General features: G+C 42.5%; 1 protein-coding gene across 1 annotated transcript in view; it reads left to right on the plus strand.

The window, feature by feature from the left end:
* Nucleotides 1–851: 851 nt before the first annotated feature.
* Nucleotides 852–25,570, plus strand: part of grm3 (glutamate receptor, metabotropic 3) — a 29,313-nt gene continuing 4,594 nt past the window's right edge. Inside the window, exons 1-11 of the mRNA XM_049721981.2 lie at nucleotides 852–1,102; nucleotides 5,512–5,569; nucleotides 8,952–9,419; nucleotides 9,856–9,999; nucleotides 14,200–14,469; nucleotides 14,699–15,290; nucleotides 23,852–24,094; nucleotides 24,191–24,380; nucleotides 24,729–25,038; nucleotides 25,118–25,311; nucleotides 25,417–25,549. Of these exons, the coding sequence (XP_049577938.1) occupies nucleotides 9,108–9,419; nucleotides 9,856–9,999; nucleotides 14,200–14,469; nucleotides 14,699–15,290; nucleotides 23,852–24,094; nucleotides 24,191–24,380; nucleotides 24,729–25,038; nucleotides 25,118–25,311; nucleotides 25,417–25,549 (2,388 nt within the window). The 5' untranslated portion in view covers nucleotides 852–1,102; nucleotides 5,512–5,569; nucleotides 8,952–9,107. The remainder of the gene's footprint in view (nucleotides 1,103–5,511; nucleotides 5,570–8,951; nucleotides 9,420–9,855; nucleotides 10,000–14,199; nucleotides 14,470–14,698; nucleotides 15,291–23,851; nucleotides 24,095–24,190; nucleotides 24,381–24,728; nucleotides 25,039–25,117; nucleotides 25,312–25,416; nucleotides 25,550–25,570) is intronic.

Raw genomic sequence — 25,570 nt, forward strand, 5'->3', positions numbered from 1 at the left:
GCTTTGGACTTGTTTACAAGATCGCTTTGCTTGGTCATCAGGAGAGATAATAGGTCTGAATGTTCACATGTTCGCTGGCACCTTAAATAGGGGCCCTTTGGGGATCTCAACATGCCTGAAAACTCACCGGTTGTTTTTTTTTCTAGCAGTCCTTACCGCAACCCACTCAAAACATAAACAACAAATAAGCCCATCAGAAGTGTTAGCAATCTGCACCTAAATTAGTGGCCATGTCCGATTGACAAGAAACTTGGTGGATATGTCTAACATGACATCATGCATAAAAAAGTCTCCTGTATTCATCCTCCAAATCCAACTGAACATTGGCCCTGTTGGTTCAAAGCAACCATTTTGAGAGCAAAATTCATACTTTGTGCAACTACTACAAGGCAATTGGCAAATCAGAAGCAGGTCTCTTAGACAGCCCAATGTGGGAGGAGCATGGCATCATAGGTTGATGATAATTCTACGGATTTGCTGCATTGCTGCATATAAATACATGTGTGTGTATATATATATATATATATATGTGTGTGTGTGCGTGTGTGTGTGTGTGTGTGCGTGCGTGTGTGTGTGTGTGTGTGTGTGTGTGTGTGTGTGTGTATATATGTGTGTGTGTTTTTTTTTTTTTTTCATTTTTCTGGACTCCCCAATGGACAGGTGGTTGAAGATGAAATAGAAATCTCTTTACTCCTTCGCTCTGTCTCTGCTGGCTGTTGTTGATCCGAGTGGTAAACGTGTGCATAGAAGGATTGTGGCGGTGGGGGTGTTGGAATGGCTAAGTTTTCTTTTTATCCAATAAAAATGTCTCCGCGCAAAGATCGATTGTTGTTGCTAGGAGACTGAAGCATCCTTTGGCAGTGGGCTTCAGCTCACCACGTCTGTTTTTTTCCCTCCCTCTTTCTCACTCTCTCTCTTTCTCGCCCGCTCTCTCATATACAAACACATTCTCCATCTCTCTCACGCACACACTTACATTCATGCACACACACGCGCACAGCGGCAGCATCCTCTCTCTCAGCGTGACTCCTCCTCCGAGGATCGGGAGTAAACCCAGTCAAACTTCCAGCAGAGAAGGGATTCACAACAAGACAACAGAAAGGTAGGTTAGAAAAAACAACAACCTTCTTCTCTCTCTTGATTTTACTGGATGAACGAGAAAAGACATTGTCCGCCGTCTATGTCTGCAATCGGTGTTGAACTTTGACTTGTTTTACTTCCACGGATGACAAGAGGACACTTTTTGGTCGGTGGTCCTCTGCAGCATATGCGTGACAGACAAGCTAAAATGATGCAGTGGTGTTTGAACTTTGTGAGGAAAGGCACCCCGCCTTCTCGTGTGTACAGGTGGATCAGATGATGACCCCACGCTTGCTGTCCTGCCTCAAAATCCTTTCAAAGTGCTCTCCCGCGTCAACAAATCGTCTGTTTTTTTCTGGCAAATGAAGGTGCAGAAGTAGCAAGCGCTTGCATCAAATCTGCATGAATTATGTCACGCCGTCTTTGCAATAGGCTTAACTTTCCCGTCTGTTCGAATGTGACACACTTTAAATCAAACGAAGGTTGAAAGCTGCATCTTACTGTGGAAATGTGACCTTGATTTCTCCTTTTTTGGAGGGATGAATGTGCGTCGATATTCATATTTGGGACTGACTGTAACATTAGGTAAACCTGCACGTCTCCAAAAAAAATTCTGCTGTTACAAAACGGCATCTTGAAATGATCCATCTATGCTAAGCTCATTTTTAAAAATTATTCTAGACTCATATACATATATAAACACCTCATCATTGTGTTTTGTAACCCCCCCCGGTTCATATTTATTTTCACAACAAATTGAATTTGAAATTAGAAGTATACTGTTAAGCCATTATTCAGGTTACATAAAAAAGGATTTGGTGGGAAAACATACTTGTTATATCCATCATTCCTGCTATTATTTTTACGCTAATTTGATTTGGATCACTGTTTTGCTGGAGCTTATCTCAGCGGACATACCCTGGACCCATAACCATGCCAATCGCGGGGCAAATATAAACAAACAAGACGGTCACATTGGCATTAATGGACGATTAAGAATCATCAATGAAGCTAACATGCCAGTTTTTGGAATGTGGCTTGAAGTCGTACAGTGTGGGTTATTTGAACTTTTTCATGGTAATCAGTGTCACTGGCTCTGGTGCCTTAATTAGAATGGACACCCGCATCAAACTTTGATGCCCACAAAGAAAAATAAAAGCTTGACCATTTAGTGTCGCCCATCTGTTAATGGGATACGCACTTCTGATTGGGCCTCAAAATGTCTGACATACCAAATCTCAAGCTTAGGTACTTTTTTACGTGTAGACACATTCACCTAATTTCACGTCGATCGGTGAAACTGATGTCGGGATTACTCCTACTATGTATACATTATCATTGGGATACTTTGAACTAGCAGCTTTTGGGGCATGTTTTTTGTTGATTCATTTGCCATAAGAATGATAAGCATGTTATGGCAGATAGATAAACTCCCCAGGTTAACGAGCTCTCCACAAGTTAGCTTGTTTACCTGACAGTTGATTAGAAATGCATGCCGAACCATGACGATGTTGGGGTTCTCTGTATGTAAATTCCCGTTTTTATTCATACACACATTGTTGATGCTAACGTCACAAAAGTAATAATGGCGCTAAAATGTAAGTATTATATTTGTATAAACTGATCCAGTACATTGTCTTATTATTATTATCTTAAAAGCCTGTGTTGATCTTTGTAGATTACCTGGATGACTGACAATCTACATAGACTTAAAAAGTAGTATAAATAATAATAATTGCTACTCTGACAGTAAGTGAAAAATATCTAATGGGACTTTATTCTTGTTAGGAAGCTACAAGGCCACTCACGCACACACGCACACATGCACACACATACAGATACACACATCCACACATGTATTTGTGTGTCTGTGATAAGGGCAGTAAAGGTGGACCCAAAAAAGTGTAGGAGTGGGCGTGAGTTTTTGATTCCGTGTGGTAAACCTTGACAATACGTGGATGTGTGTGTGTGTGCGTACGTACGTGCGTGTGTGTGTGTGAGGTGGGAGTAGGGGGTGCTGGTGGGGTGCTTGCACTCAGCACTGTATTTGTGTGTGTTCAAAAGCTGTGTGTTTTGTGAGAGGGGGCGAGTCTGCAACATGGCCTTGTGTTTCAGCACTTCTGTGCTCAGGAATATGCTTACATGAGCTCCTGTTGGAGCACCTTGATGATGCTGACATGTGTGTGTGTGTGCATGCGTGTGTGTGTGTGTGCGTAGCCTTGTAGCTTCCCCACAGCACCTCTCTCTGGACTGTGCAGCATACAAGCTCAGCAATAGGAAATTTGGAGTGATGCTAATGTAAGTGTGTGCCATACACGTAGCTAATGTCATAAGAAAAGCCAAATAAAAAAACTCAACACTATACTGTGGTTTAGAAAAAGTCTCACGAGAATTTGCAAATGTCCCATAATTTCTCAATCTCCTTTTCAAATTTGAGGCATAAATTCTGTTCCTGGTTATATGATTGGCGTGACAACTTTGATCGCTGCCATCACTGGTATCAGCCAAGAAAGTAAGCCAAAAGAAATACTAAAATAGTAGTATTGTTTTCTGTGACAATATTAGCACTAAACATTGTTTTTCTGGCTTTTTCTGTTCTTTAGTAATCAGCAGTAGAACATGGGTTGTTGTTTTTTCTTACCTAGTAGTAGAGAAAACATGTTTGAGAATAATTTATGCTTTTGTGAAACAACAAAACCAAGACCGTGAAAAGAAAATAATTTAGTTACAAATATACAATTAATAAATGAGTAATGCTGACTAACCACATGGCTCGTGTTGAACATTTTTTTTTATAAAAATGCCGTAAATTGTTAAATCCATTGATTGTGCTGTCTTTTCTCATAATTGAAGCACAATATAAAGTCATTTCTTGTTGCATTGCCTTTTTACCTCAAATTCTAGTTGAAGAGTAACCCACACAACTCCTAAAAAGTGTATCAATTTTTCAGATGCATTATGATTCTAACACTAAACTAATTATCTTGGAGGCTTCCTGTAGTGCTCTCTGCTTTTCAGGCTTTTTGTGTGTGTGTGTGTGTGTGTATGTGTGTGTGTGGTGTGTGTGCGTGCGTGTGTGTGTTTAATACTTTGCTGTTTCTTCTGCTTTAATAATGACTGCCTGAAGATCGCTGCTGCTTTTGTCACACACACACACACACACGCACGCACACACGCACGCACACACACACACAGTCTCAATAACGGTTTGCAGTGCTCCTCCACACCCGCCCTCCTCTACATTCAGCACCATTCATAGGCAGACGTTCACTGAGCAAGGAGGAAAGTCCGGTGGGATGCACGCATGCGATGTCTCTGCGAGAGAGATCAGACTCTTAAATAATTGATGAAAAGAAAGAGAGAAGAATGTACAAGCATGTGTGTGTGTGTGTCGTCATTTGCAGGTAAATAAGTAGTGAGACATTTGTGGCCTGTCCACAGCTAAAGTGGCGAGGTTGTCTTCCTGTCCAAATGTTGGCACCGTGCTATAATCCCAATTTGACCAAAGGGTGTACAAGTGGGTCACTGTTTGGATTGGCCCGGGCAATTATGATAATAACCAAAATCGACTTTGGTGCTTTCTCTGCTGCCCTTCAAATTAAAAGTTTTGATTGTAGTACTGATTTTTGCCATCTTCTGCTATTTTTTATATCCTCTTTATAAAATGTTAAATAATATTACTGTGGCTATGTTGTAACCGTCTTCTGTTTTTTGTAATCAGATCTACATGTAGTGTCTGTTTGAGTTTGTAGTCCCTGTAGCACCTCTTTGTGGCTCCACTTGGAAACATCCTGTGGCCACCCCTGGTGCTTCCACCGCCACTCTGGGTATGAATCAAACTGGAGCCGGGGGCAATGCATTTGAATGATGCTCCGCCATTGTTCCCAGGGTTGCTATGTGACATTTAAGTTTGATAGATGTCACACACAGATGGCTAATTCTGCCTGTGACAAGGCAGCCGTCATCCGGCTGATGGAATGGTTGGCTGATGGATGGGACTGGCTTTTTTTAAGGGTCGCCAAAATGAGGGGAATCCATTCGGACTGGAGCTCAAGTAGAATGTACGTTACTCCACGATGACCTAACATTTGAGAGATTCTGGAATATGAGCTCAAATCATCTTGTGTGGCGTTTCACCCTGGGTTTTGTCTGCGTAGTCCAACGCCCGAGACTCGAAGACTTTAAATTGTCCATAGATGTCAATTAGAATTCAAATCCATAGAGCATGATGTTTGTTGTTGTCTTTATGTGCCTTGACACAAGCTGGCAACTGGTTCGTTGATTGTCAGTGTACCCTGAAATTGATTGACACAAATTCTCTTGTTTGTCTATATCAGGGTTGGGCAATTCCGGTCCTCGGGGTCCGGTGTCGTGCATGTTTTATATGTCACCCTACTACAACACACCTGAATCTATGTTTGTCTTCAATAGGTGTGGGAATGATGCTTTAGCTGCAAGCTGCCATCTGCTCCATTGCTTCTTCCTTCAGGTAAGGCGCTTACTCATAACTCAAGTCTCATCAAATAAATATTACCCCATTTTGTTCAGTTTTAGAAAATTCTACAATACAATAAAATACAATACAATTTTATTTACATAGCGCATTTCACAACAGATGCAGATGGAACAAAATAATGACTACAAAGATAGTGAATACATTAAATTAACAAGTTATTTTAGACTAATATGACAAATTATAATTAGACTAACTAAGGAAGGAAATTGGAAGCTTGTTCTTTTTGAGAGTACAGTATGAGTGATGATGTCACATGCAAGAAGTGTATTTTGGTTCTGCAACTCTACCAACTTGGCCAGACCGTACAACACTTAACGCTGGACCGTTTCTATTGTTAGTTAGATGTGAAGAGTAATGTGTTGGCTCTGTTAACCCCGAGACAGCAACACCACAAAAGTTTCCTTTCACCAAGTAGAAGATACAATTTGGCCAATTTTGAGGAATGCACGTCGTTCAGAGACTCAGCTGCTTTTATATAACAACACCTCGACATCTCTTACGTAAAAGTTCAAAACAAAGCATATACTGGAGCTGTTGTTGAGTCTCAATGCTGCATGCATATCATCGCACAAGTCAACTCGCCTCCTGCGGCTTTATGAAGGCGAGAGCGGCTCGATCATACAAATCTCTCTTCAAATGTCTGATTAGCGCCTGGATCCTTTTTAAAATGGTCGTTTAATGTTGTTTGCTCAGCATTTCAGACGTCTGTAGCAAAGAGAGAGAAAGCGCAGAGGAAGAAGAAGAGAGAGGTAGCGGCATAGAAATAGTCTGCTTTTAGGTCAACTCCTTAGTTAAAGGAGCCGCAGAGGTGTGTGTGTGTGTGTGTGTGTGTGCGAGTGCGTGTGTGTGTGTGCTTGCTTGTGTGGGCGGCTGTTTGTCTTTACGTGAGTGTCGTATTACAGAGTAGAGTGGTAAAGAAATGGCAGCCGCCTGAAGAAAAATCTCTGCTGCCTACATCCAAAAGGGAAGCTGTCATCCTCCTACCTGCCCACACACACACGCACAAACAGTCACATTCAAGCTTGCACTTATAGGCCCAACCTTTAGGATTTTTTGTGATCGTAAAAGAAGACATATTGTACATTTTTATCATAATTGAAAAACTTCCCAGGTGTCTGTGACATGTTTTCATCAAAATACCCCAGAGAACAAGCATTATTGTCAATTATTGTTCTGGCAAAGCTGAAATTAACCCATCAAATGTGATTCTTAACTTGGCACTTTTATGGCACTTTTATGGCAAATATGGCCTTTGTTAATGGGTGGGGCTTCTTGCTGCACCCCCATTCTGGAAAAGTGAGTGTGAACCGCAAAAAGACACAATCCTCCATAAATACAGGAAAAACGCAAATGTTATTTTCCCTCGTGGAGGCAGCATTCATAATCATTGCTGCCCAATTGCGCTCCGGTTAATGTAACAGATCTGTATTAATGGTGCAAGCAATATTTTACTATAACCCTTTGGTGCTACTGTGGTATACTGATTACAAGAAAGCATAATGATTTGAGATTCATGTAGAAAAAACTAGTACCTTACCGCATGCATATCTTGAGGCATCTATCAGCAATTATATGTGAGGCTACTTGGTCAAAGCTTTTTGCTGTTAGCACAAAGCTAAACCCAGTCCCACTGTGCTACCTGCATTACCGCTAATAACGGAAACATTATTACTAGTAAATGACCCGTGCTGTGTGTATGATTCAGATCAAAACTATGATTCAGCTGAATGTTGGTATTTTTCGCAAGTAGGGGGAAGCAGTGTGACCTTTTCCATCGACTGATTGTGACCTTCATGTTTCATTTACACTTGACCGTCATTACAATGCGGACCAGACCGCCGAGCTGTGCCAGGATCGATGTGATCAGTTTTCTGTGTAACACGTGAAGGTAGATACAATTCAGGCAATTCCAGACCCTTATTGCATTGATTCTGACCTTTTATGCAACTCATTGATTCCATTAAAGAAGTTGTTGTCAAGCTTCCCAAGCATGATAAGACCAGCTTTCTGATAATACAAAAGCCGCCCCAAGAAAAACATTTTCTTTAACGTGAGAGGCCATAAATAACTTTTTAATTGCTTGTAAACAAAAAGTTGGGTCTCTGGAGTAACTGCCCACCTATCAAGTGTGAAATTCAATAACCAAGTAAATCTATTGTGAGCTGCCAAGTTCCCAAAAAAATGTGTCTATAAGTAAACTGTGAATTGTGATGAATTTGCATAATACTGCACCCACAATATGTTCTGACCGGTGCTTTGGCGTCAGAAATCTGTGTAGTCCCAGTTGAGCCCCTCCAGCATTTGATTTGACATTCTAAAATATATTTATGAATTATTTTCTCAATCCCCCTATGTATTGCTCAAACCCCCAAAGATTTAAACATTTCAATGTCATACTGATTACACTGAAACATTGACATGTCTGCTAAGCAGAGCTTCAGTGAACAAATCAGCAGACACTCAAATAACCAATTTTTTTGTTTGTTTTTGTAGCGGCAGTGGCGGCTGGTCAAAAGAGGATACGAGGGTTTCCTGGAGGACAAAATATTTTACCTAAAATATTTCAACGGAATCGCATTGAGTTGAAATATTTTACCTAAAATATTTAAACAGAATCGCATTCAGTTTACATATATGTGATGTGTCGAAGTTGTTTCTGTGGTGTTCCGCTCGATTATACCAATTTGTGCTGCTTTTTCTCTAGTTTTAGTATTTAAGGTGAAGGTCGGGTATCACGTTACTCAACACAGCAGCCAAAACACAGCCTCTGATAACTTTGATTGAGTCGTGAACTTGCTAGTATCAGATGTCCTTGTTGTCACACACACACACACACACACACACACACACACACACACACACACACACGCACACACACACAGACACAATCGTTCATACACACATGCACACACTCGCTGGGGGAGAGTGGAAAAGTGTTGCAAGCGAGATCAGATTAGAGCATTTTTTCTGATTTGTGCTATGAGTAGTCTCATGTATCGAGCAGCCATCTAAGCTGTCTGATCCTGATACAATGGATACACACACACATACGCACATGCACACCCACGCACAGCCTGAAGAAGGAAAAGGTTGACCATGTGATCTAAAGGATAGCTGACTGGAGATCAGCAAGACACAATCTTCAAACAATTCCAAATCCGTGTTAGTCATGGCAGCAGATGCATCACTGCCTACTTTCTGATATTAAGATAGATTAAGAAAGTCCATCTTTGAAACATATATATATATATATATATATATATATATATATATATATATATATATATATATATATATTGCTTGCTCGTTCTCACACATTATAATTGATCCAGATGACTTGTCTTCTATTTTGCAGGGCTGATGTCCTCATGGTGCATCCCTCAACACGCACTTCTCTGCCTGTCATCGTCTAGCGTTTCATGGACCTCCAAGTGACCCCCACCGTTCCACCCTTAGCCCCTCACCCCTAACCTTCCACCCCCTCACCCTGCCCCACTCCCAACCTCCAATCATGGTGGCCCGTGCTCTTGTGGTGGTGATGATGTGTCGAGGCGTGTTGCTGTCTGTCGGAGACCCACCGCCGTCCCGCCGTGAGATCCGCATTGAAGGTGACCTGGTGCTGGGCGGCCTGTTCCCTGTGCATGAGAAAGGAGGCGGCATGGAGGAGTGCGGCCGTGTCAACGAGGACCGAGGAATTCAGAGATTGGAGGCCATGCTGTTTGCTATCGACGCCATCAACCGGGATCCCGTTTTATTGCCCGGGGTCACGCTTGGCGTGCATATCCTGGACACGTGCTCGCGAGATACCTACGCACTGGAGCAGGTTGGTCGCATGTGCAATGAAACTCTCTTAAGTCGCGGGGCACACATAGACAAACAAGCATTCACATTCTCACCTAAGGACCATTTGGAGAGCTCAATCAGCCTACAATGCATGTCTTTGGAATATGGGAGAAAACCGGAGTACCTGGATGAAACCCACACAAGCACGGGGAGACAATGCAAACTCCACACAGGAAGGCCAGAGTTAGAATTGAACCCTGCATATCTGAACTGTGAGGTGGACGTGCTAACCAGTGCCCTGCCGTGCCGCCCTATTATTATCATTATTATTATTATTATTATTACTATCAATAATAATATGCTGATTGTTCATTTGGTGTACTGTACTGTATGAAAAGTTCTGCCTTTACAAATCTAATAACGCTCACTATGGACTGATTCCCCAACGTGCAGTTTTAATGAGTGCATTCTTGCAGGCGCTGGAGTTTGTGCGCGCGTCTCTCACCAAGGTGGACGACTCAGAGTTCATCTGTCCAGATGGCTCTTACGCCTTGCAGGATGACAACCCACTCGCCATCGCTGGCGTCATCGGCGGTTCCTTCAGCAGCGTCTCCATCCAGGTAACACAGGACGCTGCACACATGGCAGCCAAAACGGAATGTTGCTCAGATGAACGACACAGACTGATTTTTTATTTTTTTTTTGCTTACTATGCTTTATTTACTGCATTATTTAGTTATGATTACAGTTAGTTATAGTTACTCAATTCATCACTTAATTACAACGAGTTACATTCACCAACTTGTTTAGATATTTAAAAGCAAAAGCTTAAACGTCAAATTAAATGCATGTGTTTCGCTCGAAATTTCACCGCAAGGCTGTGATGGGTGATCTATTTATCTCTCTACCTGTCATCTTTATAGCCTTCGCCAGGATTGTTTGTCTGCTTGTGTTTGACCAGTTTGACAGCCAATAAATGACAGAAGACTCATTTTCCTCCCTCATGGGGAAAATTGCTTGTTATTGCGTTTGAATGCACGTGGTGTTACTGATTCAGCGGAATTAATACAATTTCAAGGATTGCCAAGGTATCTGCTGATAATGGAGTGTTACGTGGAAAATAAAATTCTGAATACAAAACTATAACTACAAGCATTCATTAAAGGAAGAAATAATGACTTTTTTCCTTGTGAAAGCATGCATTCATTCTCATATTACGACTTCATTTCTGGAAAATTCTCTTCTTTGAAAAGATTACTATTTGTAAAATATTGCTACCATGTACGATTTGTACAATTTTGTCATTTAATGTAATGGCTGAAACTTAGTTTATCATTTTTCCAGATTATTTTATGAAAGGTGTGTATTGTTTTTCCATGTTCATATTTTTGTTTTGTTTTTCCTTAACATTTTTTCTAATCATCTTTATTTAACTCATGTCATGTTCCGTGGAATCAAAACATTTTCTCAACTCAATCACCTAGCTTCTACTGCAACTTTATTGATTTTGAAATAATGACTCTATTCTCACAAATCACCAGTTTACTACAACGTCACAGCATTTTGTTTGTATTATTTGCTCAACTTAATTCTTATAAAATTATTCAACTTTTCTTCTTTTTTCAAAACAAAACAACTTTTGCTCTTTTGTACTCATAGGTGACAATTTATTATCCCATCAAGACTTTTTTTACGTGTATTAAGATTTCCTCCTCTTCAAATTTCTCCATTGTACTCATAAAATGTCTTCCCTTAAGGACCTTTATCCTCTTAAAATGTTCACTTGATTCCTTTAATATTATACTGCAAGCGGCTCTATTTTTGCAGAAGCACATTCTGCATTTCCTTAGAGGTTTTGCTTTGATAGACACGAGAGAAAGAGAACGTGGAGGGCTGATTAAGCATTTGGCACCTGACAGCTGGCTTGTTTGTAGACCTGTTATGTGCATTGTGAGGCATCTCTGCCGGCTATTTGGAGACTCTGTGCTGACCTCAGCCTCCTCCTCCTCCTCCTCTTCCCCCTCTTCTTCCTTTTCCTCTTCCTCTTCCTCTTCTTCTTCCCGTCCTGCTGCATCCAGACGCAGCTGATGAAAACACCCCAGAAGTGTGTCTGCTGCTGGGAACCCAGTCTTTGTTGCGCATCACTCTTCTTGCTCAAGTTAATACGTCTATTGTAATCACGTGTCAGGGATTTGCCAAGAGTGCACCAACATTAGGAACACTACAAAGAATATTTTATTAGAAAAAAAAATCCAAGACAAAAAAATCTAATCAGAAAAAATGATAAATCATTAGCATGAAAGTATTGGATGAAAGATAAAAATATATCTAAAACATCTTACCCAAAAATATTTGATGACAAAAAAACTATAGTATGAAATAATAGGTAATAATAGATTAAATATCAAATATAAAAATAAATATTAGCTGCAGCTTTTCTTGTTTTGGGGCAATCGATTGTCTTGTTTCTCAAGTCGGTGTGACTCCTCACATGTATTTCTCATTGGAGTGTTTACATTTTACCAATAATCACAGAGTAGGTATTCTTCCTAATGCACGCGAGTGTGGATGTGACTTGAATTTCAAACGGTCTCCACACTGCACCAATTTTTATTGAATGTTATTTTTTTGTATCAGCAGTACATTCCAATAGTATCCCGGCCGGCTCCTCAAGTGTGCTGCTTGTCCTGCTTGTTCAGGGGGCAACTAATGGAGCGATGTGCCTCTGACCTTCCGTGACATTTAAATCAACGCCCAGTTGGAAAGCTTAAAACCTGCCCACGCCGTCATAAGCAGCCATCAATATGTCTGACTCTGTGCGTGGGAGCAGGCGGGTGGTTCATATCAAAATAAATAATAATCATGAGAATGCCAAAATATAAAAATGATATTCTGGGAGTTGCTACTGGGAAATGGGTGTGGCACGATTTTTTTTTTTTCTTTTGACGCCTTACTCATATTCTTTTATTTTTCCCTTTTATCTTGTTCTTTATCTTCTGCAAAGAATTGGTAATGTAACTTTGTGAGAATTGCTGTTTACTGAGAAAACAGATGACAAAGGTTTTTGGTTTGCAGCTTGTTTTGAATTGCAAGCGTTGTCACTAAATTCATTGATTTCCCAACGCATTGTTGTCCTACGTATATTTATAAATATATATATTGTAAAGTTTTGGAGGTAGTATTGACAAAAATTCAAGACCAAAAAGATACAAATAAATGCATTAATACCAAATATTATGTACCATGATTACAATGAGCAAAAATATTAGTACTACATCACAATATTGCGATTTTGGATTTCTTTTTTTTTTGTCCAGAACTGTGTTACACTATTGCATCCATTTTCCCTATTCTTTTTATTGTCTACTTAGGCAGCAGACACACTTTCTTCTCATTTTCTTCTTCGTCCGTTGCTTTTTTTTTTTTCATTGTGCCGGATCACAGCAGATGGGAGAATCCATCAAAGAATGGTCGTGTGTTTATTTGCCTCATTATATGCATGTTTGATTGTGCTGTTTACATGTCTTTGAGGGCATCTGTTCATGTGTGTGTGTGTGTGTGTGTGTGCGTGTGCATGTGCGTGTGTGTGCGTGTGTGTGTGTGTGTGGTTCTGATGTTTCCACTGCCTCAGATGCTCATATGATGCATGAGTCAGTCCTGCGTGAACTTTTAGTGCTGTGTGATCATTAACAATTCAAATTAGCTACTTGATGCATTTCAATTAGCTCAGTAACCATTCTGTTAACTATGAGGTTCGCCCAGCAGCTCACGGGTCGCACTGCACCACACCACAGTGAAATCACAGTGAGAGATGACCAGAATATCATCATTCATAACTAGCGTGAAGTGATAGGTTGAATTAAAGAAAGCGAAACGCACAAGACTACCACATGACTGTTACATACTGTGTACATACAGTACATACAGTACATACAGTACGCGTGTGTGTGCGTGCGTGCGTGCGTGCGTGCGTGCGTGCGTGCGTGCGTGCGTGCGTGCGTGCGTGTGTCATTCTTCGCTCTTTATTGGTATCTTCACAGAATCCCATTATTCATAATTGCCGTCAGCAGCAACCTTCCAAATATATTGACATTTTATCTTTGAAAGGGGAGAGAAATGAATTAATTAAAGAATCTTTTTTATGGGTTTTACACTCCAAGCTTCTTTTTTTTATTTTTTTTTTTGATGAAGGGCCAGCAGTCATTTTTGATCAAACTTTCATTAACGCGCTTAATTAAAAACCGACGCGCACATACATAGAACGCGCTGGCCAATTCAAAGCAGCGAGAAGAGGAATGCAGAGTGTGTGCTTGTATGTGTCCATGACACTGAATAATTCCACATTTGATGTATTTTGACATTAGCGAAACACATCAATTAGCTCCTGTGTATACCCTTTTTTACTTGCCATCTAACTAGGAAGATTCCTTACAAACAGGCACTGGGGGATTTTCTGGTGACTGTTGTGCTGCAAAGGGGTTGTTTTCCATGTTTTGGAGTTTTTTTTTTTTTGTTCTCACTGGACTGTATTAGAGATCTGTGAAGGGAGTGTAAGGAACACTAGTTTTATTTAGTTCGACTTCTTTATTGTGTGGACTTGCCAAGGGCCTCTGTTTGCACATTCATAAAGTGAAATCAACATTGTCAAACATCCAGGGTGATTTATCCGCTTTTTTTTCCCGCATCACAAAACAATTTTTATGACCAAAATAATCCAATGGCTGAAATGAGACTTTTGACACAGAACACCAGTTCGGCATAACATTGATATCACCTATGACACACAGATCTTAAGATTTGGTCAACTGTCCTTTATCCAGGTTGCCAACCTTCTCAGGCTCTTCCAGATCCCCCAAATAAGCTACGCGTCCACCAGCGCCAAGCTCAGCGACAAAACCCGATACGACTACTTTGCCCGCACCGTGCCACCCGACTTCTACCAGGCCAAGGCCATGGCGGAGATCCTGCGCTTTTTCAATTGGACCTACGTCTCCACGGTGGCGTCGGAGGGTGACTACGGCGAAACGGGCATTGAAGCCTTTGAGCAGGAGGCCCGCATGAGGAATATCTGCATTGCCACGTCGGAGAAAGTAAGATATGATATGATTAGGATACGAATCATATCACGTCATTAATGTGCATTGCTGTACGTTTTCCTGATACCGATAACCATAATCAGATAGCTTGTATCATTCAGTGTTGATCTGTTCTAAACAAAGAAAAAGAAACAAAACATTTTAACAATTAGCTTGACCCGGTGTGTTTACTCTGTATTGGTGGACTTTTATTCATTCACCAGCTTGGATCCGTATACTGCAGGTGGGACGTTCCAACGCCAAGAAGTCATACGAAGCCGTAATCCGCCAGCTCCTCCAGAAGCCCAACGCCCGTGTGGCCGTCCTGTTCCTGCGTAGTGACGATGCCCGGGAATTACTGGCCGCTGCCGCCGGGCTCAACGCCTCCTTCATCTGGGTGGCCAGCGATGGCTGGGGGGCGCAGGAAAGCATCGTTAAGGGCAACGAGGTGACCGCCGAAGGAGCCATCACACTGGAGCTGGCCGCCAACCACGTGCCAGAGTTCAACCGCTACTTCCTCAGTCTAAACCCCTATAAAAACCTCCGCAACCCCTGGTTCAAGGAATTCTGGGAGCAGCGCTTCCAGTGCTCACTGGGCAACGGTGGAGGGGAAGCGCCCCTGAGCCCCTGCGACAAAGACCTATCCATGGACAAGGTCAATTTTGAGCCTGAGTCCAAGATCATGTTTGTGGTAAACGCGGTGTATGCCATGGCCTACGCCCTGAACAATATGCAGCGCAGCCTCTGCTTCAACACCAGCACGCTGTGCGACAACATGAAGGCCTTGGATGGCCGCAGACTCTACCGGGACTTCATCTTGAACGTCAGCTTCACAGGTAAGATTGCGTGGAGACTATTACTACTACTGAAAAACCGTCAAAGCCAGGGGCACTCCTGCGACATGGATGAATGGACGGACGGACGGACGGGCAGGCGGACGGATATGGATGAATGGATATAAATGCATGGATATAAATAGATGGTTAGATGGAAAGTTATGTCCTTTGTTTTCTACATTCTGAGGGGAAACTAAACATGAACTTGTCAATATGCTAATGCTAATACAGCACACAGGAACACGGAGAGTGACTGAGCAAAGGGTAGAGGCAATAAGGAAATTGGGAAATGACACACATGCACAGACATGTCACAGACACACTCTGAGAGAGTCGCTCACGGGTTCGGAAGTGGAATTTGGATTGTAAGACGAGGCAAAACATTCTTGCGAGAGTCGCTCACGGAAATCAAATTTGGTTCGTAAGAAGAGGCAAGAAATTCTTCAAGCTCCAGTTCGTAGTATAGATGTTCGGAGTAGAGGTTTTACTATAATTATCAGCGAGGTATTTTCTAACCTTTTATACTCCGGTACATTTCATCGTTCAGAGTCTGTACTTCTTACTTACTCTAAGTCAAGGAGTTAAATCAGTACTTAAACTTTTGCTTTTTTACTTTCCTATCCAAACTTCTTCAGTACAGACTGTAATTATATTTGCCAACTCTGATGTAATAACGCAAAAAGGCAAGAAAACAAAATGTTGTGTAGCTGTTATCCTTCTCAGCCTCATATCCAAGTCCTGAGACCAATCGGCTTAATTTCCATGTATTGTTAGGCAGCAGACAGTTGTTGACAACTATTAGCGGCGACACGCCACTACAAAGTGGCTTTGAGGAATGAGAGTGGTGGCTAATCCGCAAGGTATATTATTCCCCTCTTGCACTAATGAGATTGGTTGTGCGTTGTAGTGGACTGCCTGCCGCTGCATCTGCCACTGTCAGCGGAGAAGCCGGAGAGGGGTGGCGGTGCGGTATTGTGTTGACTGACAGATAGTGCTACAGAGGGAGTGGTATAAATAAACTGCAGCATCTCAGGGACTGACACAGGTACAGAGGTGCTTCTTTCCTGCACCGAGACATCAAAACAGCGCTAACAGGAGAACGAGGTAGCTTTTCTCACTCCAAAGCAGTCCGTTACACTCCCTTGTGCTGGGGAAAGACTCAAGTATTTATTGTCTTACACCATTCCTTTTCATTTAAAAATATCTAACGTGTGTCCTTTCAAGTACTACTAGCATTTATTATTTCTAATGCTTCATATATTTTGGAGATAGCGTCAGAACTCTTCAGATACCAGCTGGTGCATGTTTTTGCGGAAACCATTGCAAATGTGGTGGAAACACTGACAGGTCTCGTGATTCTATTTATTTATTTATTACATTGGATTGAAAACTGTTGCCACTGAAAAATCATGTTTACTTTATTTTCTGTCTATCTCGATCTTATATGTTGTCTGTTTGTTTTCTTTTTTTTAAGTACTCTGGTAAATCTAAAATCTATATTAATGGATTTTTATCAGGAAACACCTAAAACATTCATAAACTTTCCCAAAGTCAGATGGCACAAGTTCCAGCTTATCCGCAATCCTAATGAGGCCACGCAATGGCTGGATGAACACATTGTTTAAATGCTACTTTTTCATTGCTGTTCACACACGTGTCAACAGAAGTATTAAAAGTGTTGAGAGAAGGGCAACATATCCAGGCTGCCGTGGGCAAAACAGTCCTCGAGTATGTGTTGCTTTCAGCGCACTGCTGTTGCTGCCGTTGTTGTTGATGTTGTTGCTGCTGCTGCTGTTGTTGTTTTTGTTGTTGCAGCTGTTTCTGTGTTGTTGTCAGCCCCATTGAGGATGACAACTCTTTGGAGGAACGCCCAACACCTCGTGAAGGTGGTTCTCATAGTCGGGTTGCTACTGCTGTGTGTTCACATTCTGTTCATCTCGCTGGTTGCTATGGTAATCAAGCAGACACTGTTGACGATTGCAGACACACACACAAATAGTGATGATGCATGGGAGCCATAGTTTGTTTTCCTGTCTTTGTGGGGGCTAAACAGGATGCCAAGTCAGTCAGAGCCATATCCTATATTTCGTATTTCCGCCAATAGATGTTTTAGCCATCTTTGTCTTATCTTCAAAGAGGTCCAAGTACAGAACAATTGAACAAAAGCTGTTTAAGTCTTCTGATCATTGTAAGGACAAAGTTAACGATACATGTGTTTTAGCCTTTCTTTTTGTCATGTATTCATTAAGACCCATATGAGTAAGTATTTCAGTCACATTCTTATTCTTATGTGAATTAATTGAGCTGCATGCCAATTAAATTATGAGAAAAGTGATTCATGTACTGTGTCTGAAACCTGTCTGAGTTTTTATTCACCTAAAGCATGGGTCTCAAACCCGCGTCCCGGGGGCCAATTGCAACCCGTGGTATGACAGTTTGCGGACTTAAACATGGCTGTATTGTGCTTGAGAGAGGAGGTTCGAGGAGGAGCTGCGCTTTAAGACACACACGCATTACATGGTGTGACACTGCTTTTATTCACCCCAAATGTTTTAGTTATACGTACATGTCTGGAAAATGTAGGAGGACTAGTTAGTGGTTAGCGCGTGTGTGCGTGCATGACACTGGGGCCATAATGAGAAGCAAAGAGTTTACTGCGACGTTAAGATGCTCGAGAAAAACCTTTCTCATCTCCCCCTTCTCCATCACTGTCGCTGTCTCTCTCATCCATCCCTCTCCATCTTTTTCCTCAGACTCCCTTCTCCTCCTCCTCTTTCGCACCTAGAAAGTGTTCTCTCGCCACATTCAAAAACAGCACATCCCACTCAGACTTCACAAGGTTGCTCTCCTGCCTTCGCCATTTCTCTGTGTCAGTCTGTCGCCTCCTTCATCCCGCTCTCCATTTGTCCTTCAAGCATTCCTCAATTGAACGCCGGCACCTCTATTGCCATTCTCTTTCACCCACTGTCTTTCTTTATCCTTACCTCTCAGCTCCCCCTCGCCCACGCTTTTGCATCTCCTCTTATAGTCTTCCTTTTGTCTTTTGTATCTCGGTTACCTTCCTAACACACCTTTCTGCCTATGCATCGCTCTGCCGAGTCTTCCCGCCCTTGTGTGCTGCCGCTGCTGCTCAACCCCCCGGGGGATCAACTCTGCGAGGAGAATAAATATAGCGACTGTGTGTTTCTGTGTGTGCACATTTGTGACATAGGAGTGCATCTCCATGTCCAGATCTGTAAGTGTGCTCCTTTTATGCGCCATGCACTGGCCACAGGTGTACTAAGGTCAGCAACTCTCTGGGGTGAATATAAAAGGAGGGTTTTGTCCATGAAATGCCATTCATAGCATCTGCAGTGCATTGATTGATTTTTATGTTCTATATGTGTCTATACATATAAATTAGAGGTTGTTGTTTTTTTTACCAGTGGTACCTTACAGCATTTTCAAAATCACTTGTATATAGTATTAAAGTATAAAGTATAGATAAAATTAAAATAAAATTAATTACAGATATATTTGGTCCCATTATCTTTGAAAATAGATTACAATTAAGTTAATATTTAGGACGAATTGTGTGTATCCAAATAATTAGCAAAACAAGGTTTGGATTTTGCCTCCCTTTGACAAGATTTAAATATGTATTCATTTTGCTGGCAGAGCAGTTATGACAATTACAGTTAACTTCGAAATGATTTGAAACGTGTGTATCAAGTCAAATGCAGTCATGTTCTTTAGTCTAGCTTGTTTAGGTTTAGCATCTCGGATATAAACAAGTATTTATTGTGCTGGCCACTTTGAGAAGGAGCTGTGCACTAAGACGTGAAAGTTGTTTGTGTCAACTCTACCAGGGTTTCTATTCAATTAATGTATTCATCATTGTGCTAGCAAGCTAGGTATAATCACTTATTTTGTTTTACCATATTGCAATTTTACTGCAAATGCAATGAATAGTTCACTATGAGGTATTCTAGTAATGTATTGTAATGCTGTCTATCCTCTCGCCTAATTACAATTTCAAATTTGCATCACAAAAAAAAAAGTGCAGTCAAACCGGCCACCTTAATCTCCTCACTTTTAGATGACTTTTTCCAGCCAGCGAGCTCCTTTGTCGTCGTCTCTCTTTATCTCGTGTTCTCTTTCGCTGCCCTCCTTTAATACCCACAATCCCCCTTGGGCAAGACTTAGCCCGACATGCTCGAGAACATAATTAATTACTCATTCGGAATGGAAAAGCCTCTTTTCACCACACCCCTAATCTGGAATAATAAGCACTTTCTCATTTTGGATACTTGCTGTAGGACATTGTTCTCGCTCTCATGGTACTTTTTTTTTTTTTACCATTTCGTCATCCTACATTATCACTGCATGCACAGATATCACTATCACACCTCTGACCTTCATTTTTTTTTAGCCCGTTCTTTTACACCCAGCAGCTTTTCTTTTGAATAGAAGCGTGTTGTTCCCTTGTTACCTGCACACTAGAGAGCGCATGAAAGCTCGGATACACCTTTGAATCCTAACTAAGCTTTACATTGTTTGATTAGTTTTCTTTTAATGGAAGTAAGGACTATCACACAGTAAAAAGTTACATAGCTTTGAGCGGCAAGGAGAACGATTAGTCATTGGGGGTAATACTGTTGTTGTTTGATTGTAAGCTGTCTAAACTTGTCCAACTTCCAACACGTTAGCATTTCCCTGTGACAAGCTGCAATTCATCCCTAATCTTGATCTTCTACACACAATACCACCATCCACAATCTGTTGGTCACTATCATGGTTTACAAGCCTGAATTTCACAGACAAGCTTAGCGAGGCTGTCTTCCACGCCTATTCACTGAAATTTGCCAGTGGCATTTAGTTAAAAATAGAAAAATCACACTTTGCAGTATTACTGGGTATAAAAACATACAATTATGCCAAAATAGAATCAACTGTGTTTTCAATTTCTACCCCTTTTTTGAATTTGTTGCATTTTTTTGCCAATTTGGCCGCCTTTTCCTCACTTTAAGCAGCTACTCCATCTTTTCATGGACAGAGGTCGGCACCTAATAAATTATTTGATCACTGTTGGTTAGTGTTACAGCCTTTATCAATTCCTTCTGCTTTAGTATATAATAAATCGTTAAAGTACTATGCTCTTACTGCTTTGCCAATACAGGCTGTTGAAAGACTACCCATTCATCTTTTCCGTTGTGATTTATTAAAGAATGATGGCCGTAAATGCATCAGTATTTTATTACACAATAATTAGCCCCTTATTGAAGCATACAGTGCCCCCCACACAGTCACAGTTCAGCAGTCATAAATTTGCCTTTTTGATTTAAAAGTCATGTCCAGTAGAAAAATATTGTTTTATTATTTTGTGGGGGGGGGAAGGAACTTAATCTTGTCCCGCCATAACTAATACAAAAAGTGCTTTGCTGACATCTTGCGTTATCTATAGTCAATAGCAAACCTTTTTACATAAGTGTCAATTATTTGCATATTTTCCCTGCATGGGTTGGTTGCTGTACTTAGAAGCTAAGCCCCAATGTCGGCTAAAATTTAAAGCTGCTGAACATGATATTAGCTTGTCACTGTGATGTAGATTCAGGGTTAGCATGAATGTCAGCATTTGGCATCAGGCCTTAGCCCAAAAGCGCCGCCGCCCACTGTGACAAGTGGTCACATTGAACTCAGCTTGACATTCGTCACTCTCGAGGTTTTTCGTTAGCCCTCTCACGAGCTGTGCAAAGAAGCCACTCAAGCAAGGTCATTGGTGTAAGTTTTGGCAGATGCCCTCTGAAATGGGGCATCTCTAGTTTTCGTTATACACACATCGCTAATCAGGGTTCAGCATAGATTTTAATAAGGCACCGCCATTATGATAATCAGTGGCCAACTGTTGTGCTGGTGTGTATAGATGTCCAATAAGAGGCCCAGCTTGTCTTATTGCTTTAGTGTTATTAACAGACTTTATTATCTGCCAACTTGGCAGTATAATGGATTCATATCTCCCTCTCCTCGTCTGCAGATATTATCAAGGCTTATTTAAATCATTTTCATTTAGCTGTCACCCCAACATTTATCGCCTCCCCCCAAACTCCGAAATAGACTTGACAAGAAGAATTTCCTGTGACGGTAACGTTAGAGTTATGTTGTCTCTGTGATTTATGGATTTCATAAAAGTAAGTCTCGCTACCATTGGAGAAGCTTGTCAACGCCAGCTGAGATTTCAATTTAAATGCCACTCACAGCCCAGTCCCAGCTAGCCTGAGCCACTTAACACGCAAGCTGGAGCCAGCGGTCTGCCTTTTTTTCCTTATAGCAAATATCTCACTAGTTATAGGATGTGGTTTTTGTAATTCTTTCATTTTTTTATAATTTAGCCAGCTTGAGCTCTGCGCAACGTAAAATGTCAGCGCTCTGCGCTTCCAAGCCGGTGACTGTGGAGGTGTGGATTCGCGCCGTGATAATCCTAGTTTAAAACCCTAGTTTGAAACCCTAACCTGAGTTTTAAACCCTAGTTTGAAACCCTAGCCCTAGTTTAAAAGCCTTACCTGAGTTTTAAACCCTAGTTTGAAACCCTAACTCTAATTTAAAACCCTAGTTCGAAATCCTAACCCGAGTTTTAAACCCTAATTTGAAACCCTAATTCTAGTTTAAAAACCTAGTTCGAAACCCCAACCTGAGGTTAAACCCTAGTTTGAAACCCTAACCTGAGTTTTAAACCATAGTTTGAAACCCTAACTCTAGTTTAAAACCCTAGTTCGAAACCCAACCCCAGTTTTAAAACCTGGTTTGAAACCCTAACTCTAGTTTAAAAACCTGATTCGAAACCCTAACCTGAGGTTAAAACCCTATTTTGAAACCCTAACCCTAGTTTAAAACCCTAGTTTGAAACCCTAACCTGAGTTTTTAACCCTAGTTTGAAACCCTAACTCTAGTTTAAAACCCTAGTTTGAAACCCTAGTTTGGATCCCTTAATGGGTCATAAATGGTCCAATCACTTGTGCATCTAAGGGTTCAGGGTTACTATTTAGCCCTCATCTATTGATATGGATGCTCTGGTGTGTCATTTGACATCATTTGTGTTAAATCAGTAGGTTGTTTTGGTGTCATGTTCGACATTACCTTGTCACCGTCCGGCAAATCTTAGGTCCTGCTTTTCCTGGCAGGCTTCTCTATTACCATTCCTGCTCGCCGCCAATGTTCCAATCTAGCTCTATGTCCTCGGGGTCCACGCTAATCCTCTCCTAACAACTTGTGTACGGACCAATTTGGCGCTTTTCCTCAGCGTAGCGCCCTCACAGAGGAGCCCCCGAAGCCAATTCCATCAGCGAGTGGGCAGCAAGAGCGATGCCCAGGGATCTCACGCTCTGCCTCCACGCCTCCATGATTTTACGGGCCCTTTGTTAATGACGCATTTCGGTGTGAGGTGTTGTCAGATCTCATTGCAGAGCTGTGATTTTTGTGCCGATGTTGCCTCGGGGACAGATTGGAGGCCATTGATAGAGGCAGACATGGCCAAGCATAGCAGGCATTTATAGCCTCTTTGCAAATACTTGATGAAAACATCTCAAGGTGAATTTTTCAGCCTCATCGACCACAGACGCGATTTTATTATGAGGGCCCGAGCACCAGGCCTTACCAACGATGCACCGTTTGCAAACTTAGAAAAAGTAGCCCCCAAGACAAATTATTTCGACCGACACAGATTTCAGTGGACATGTCCATTGTAACATCCATCCATCCATCCATTTTCTGAACCGCTTAGTCCCCACGGGGGTCGCGGGCGTGCTGGAGCCTATCCCAGCCGTCATCGGGCAGTAGGCGGGGGACACCCTGAACCGGTTGCCAGCCAATCGCAGGGCACACAGAGACAGACAACCAATCGCACTCACACTCACACCTAGGGACAATTTGGAGTGATCAATCGGCCTACCAAGCATGTTTTTGGAATGTGGGAGGAAACCGGAGTGCCCGGAGAAAACCCACGCGGGCCCGGGGAGAACATGCAAACTCCACACAGGGAGGGCCGGAGGTGGAATCGAACCCGCACCCTCCTAACTGTGAGGCGGACGTGCTACCCAGTGCGCCACCGAGCCGCCCCCATTGTAACATGCTGCACGAAAAAGTCTATTGCTAATTTAAAACCCCATTTTATGGCAAATTCCATTTTTTTTCTAAATAAGCTACAATCAGAATTTCGGTATCCTCTTTTTTGCCTACACCCTTACAAATGGTGGTTAGGATTAGAAATTCAACTCTCTCCCTCCTTGATTGTCATTTATGGCATTTCGGCTTCCTCCGTCCTCACTCTTCTGTTTACATGCTAGCATCTTCCAACAAAAATTGACCAAACAAACAAACCCCAATCTGATTTAAGTATCCTAGACAGCTTAGTGATGCTAAATTGTAATCTTTTTTGGCCCATGCCAAGTAATGTGGGCGGTGTATGCCGTTTTATGGTTATATTGAGGATTCAAAAAGATTCGAGAGCTCGTTCATCACTGCTCGCTGCTTTAATCATCTTGTGGCATGAGTGTAATTGTCCACTCATCACTTCATTTCTTCTTCAGCCCCATTCTCCCCCGCTGGCAGCGAGACGGCCGTCAAATTCGACTCCCAGGGCGACGGCGTGGGCCGCTACAACATCTTCAGCTACCAGCGCTCAGGCGAGCGCTTCGCTTACGTGCCGGTCGGCGAATGGGCCGAGAGTCTGAGTCTTAATGGCGCTCTGATTCAGTGGCCCAAGGAGGCGGCACCCAGCTCGCAGTGCAGCGACCCTTGTGAGCGCAATGAGATGAAGAAAATGCAGGCAGGTGGGATAGCCGTTGCTTACATTTTTACCAACTCTTGTCAGTCGGGGAGCAAAAGAAATCCCATCACCGTGAGTTTTTTTGCTGTGTGCCTCTCAGGCGAGTACTGCTGCTGGATCTGCACCGCATGCGAGCCTCATGAATACTTGGCCGACGAGTTCACATGCTCGCCCTGCGCTCCGGGTCAGTGGCCCACCGACGACCTGACATCCTGCTACGAGCTCCCCGAGGATTACATCATGTGGGAAGACGCGTGGGCCATCGGGCCTATTACCATCGCCTGTGTGGGGTGAGTCGTGATGCATCGTGTCTGTGCTCCAACAAATGGTTACAATGCTAATTTTGGTTTGGATGGAGGTATGCTAGTTTGTATATAGAAGTCGGAACAAAACTACGCTAATGCAGCACTAAAGTTATGACTCCAGTTAATACAACGATATCCTGACTTGTCCCAACACATTTTTGCAGTTATGAGTCCTCACTTGGTTATATCAGGCAGCCGAGAAGAATAAAACATTTGCCCTCTAAAAAGCGTGTGTCCCCTGTCTCCTGTGTGCTCTGTACATCTTTCAATTGCATCCACAAACTCTAACTAATAGTGATACATGATATGCTAACTCTAAATCTACCCCTTCAGCTTCATGTGTACGGGCTTGGTGCTGTGGGTGTTGGTCCGCCACAACGACACACCACTGGTGAAGGCGTCAGGCCGCGAGCTGTGCTACATCCTCCTCCTGGGCGTCTTCATGTCGTACACCATGACCTTCCTTTTTCTGGCCAAGCCGTCTCCGGCCATCTGCGCCCTGCGCCGCCTCGGCCTGGGCACATCCTTCGCCGTCTGCTATGCGGCGCTGCTCACCAAGACCAACCGCATCGCCAGGATCTTCGGCGGTGTCAAGGACGGAGCGGGCGCGGCCAGGCCACGCTTCATCAGCCCGTCTTCTCAGGTCAGCAAAGGCCAAAATGTCCAAAACAACATCAGGTACGCAGTTCAACGAGATCCTAACCTCTCACCTTGCATCACAGGTCTTCATTTGCTTGAGCCTGATTTCGGTGCAGTTGGTGATGGTGTCCGTGTGGCTGTTGCTGGAAGTTCCAGGCACGCGACGCTTCACGTTACCCGAGCGCCGGCAGACGGTCATCCTCAAGTGCAACGTGCGCGACGCCAGCATGCTGCTGTCGCTCAGCTACGACGTACTCCTGGTCATCCTGTGTACTGTGTAAGTTTCGTCCTCCGTGTTGGTGTTCACTTGTCTTTAAAAGCAGCATTTACACCTGGTTATTTGTCACCACTGGAGGGTTTCTGATGATTGTGTCCTATGTAGATATGCCTTCAAGACCAGGAAGTGCCCCGAGAACTTCAACGAGGCCAAATTTATTGGCTTCACCATGTACACTACCTGCATCATCTGGCTGGCCTTTCTGCCCATCTTCTATGTCACATCCAGTGACTACAGAGTACTTACTACCATTCACCAG

The sequence above is a fragment of the Syngnathus scovelli genome, chromosome 6, assembly GCF_024217435.2.
Source record: "Syngnathus scovelli strain Florida chromosome 6, RoL_Ssco_1.2, whole genome shotgun sequence".
Classification (NCBI taxonomy): Eukaryota; Metazoa; Chordata; class Actinopteri; order Syngnathiformes; family Syngnathidae; genus Syngnathus; species Syngnathus scovelli.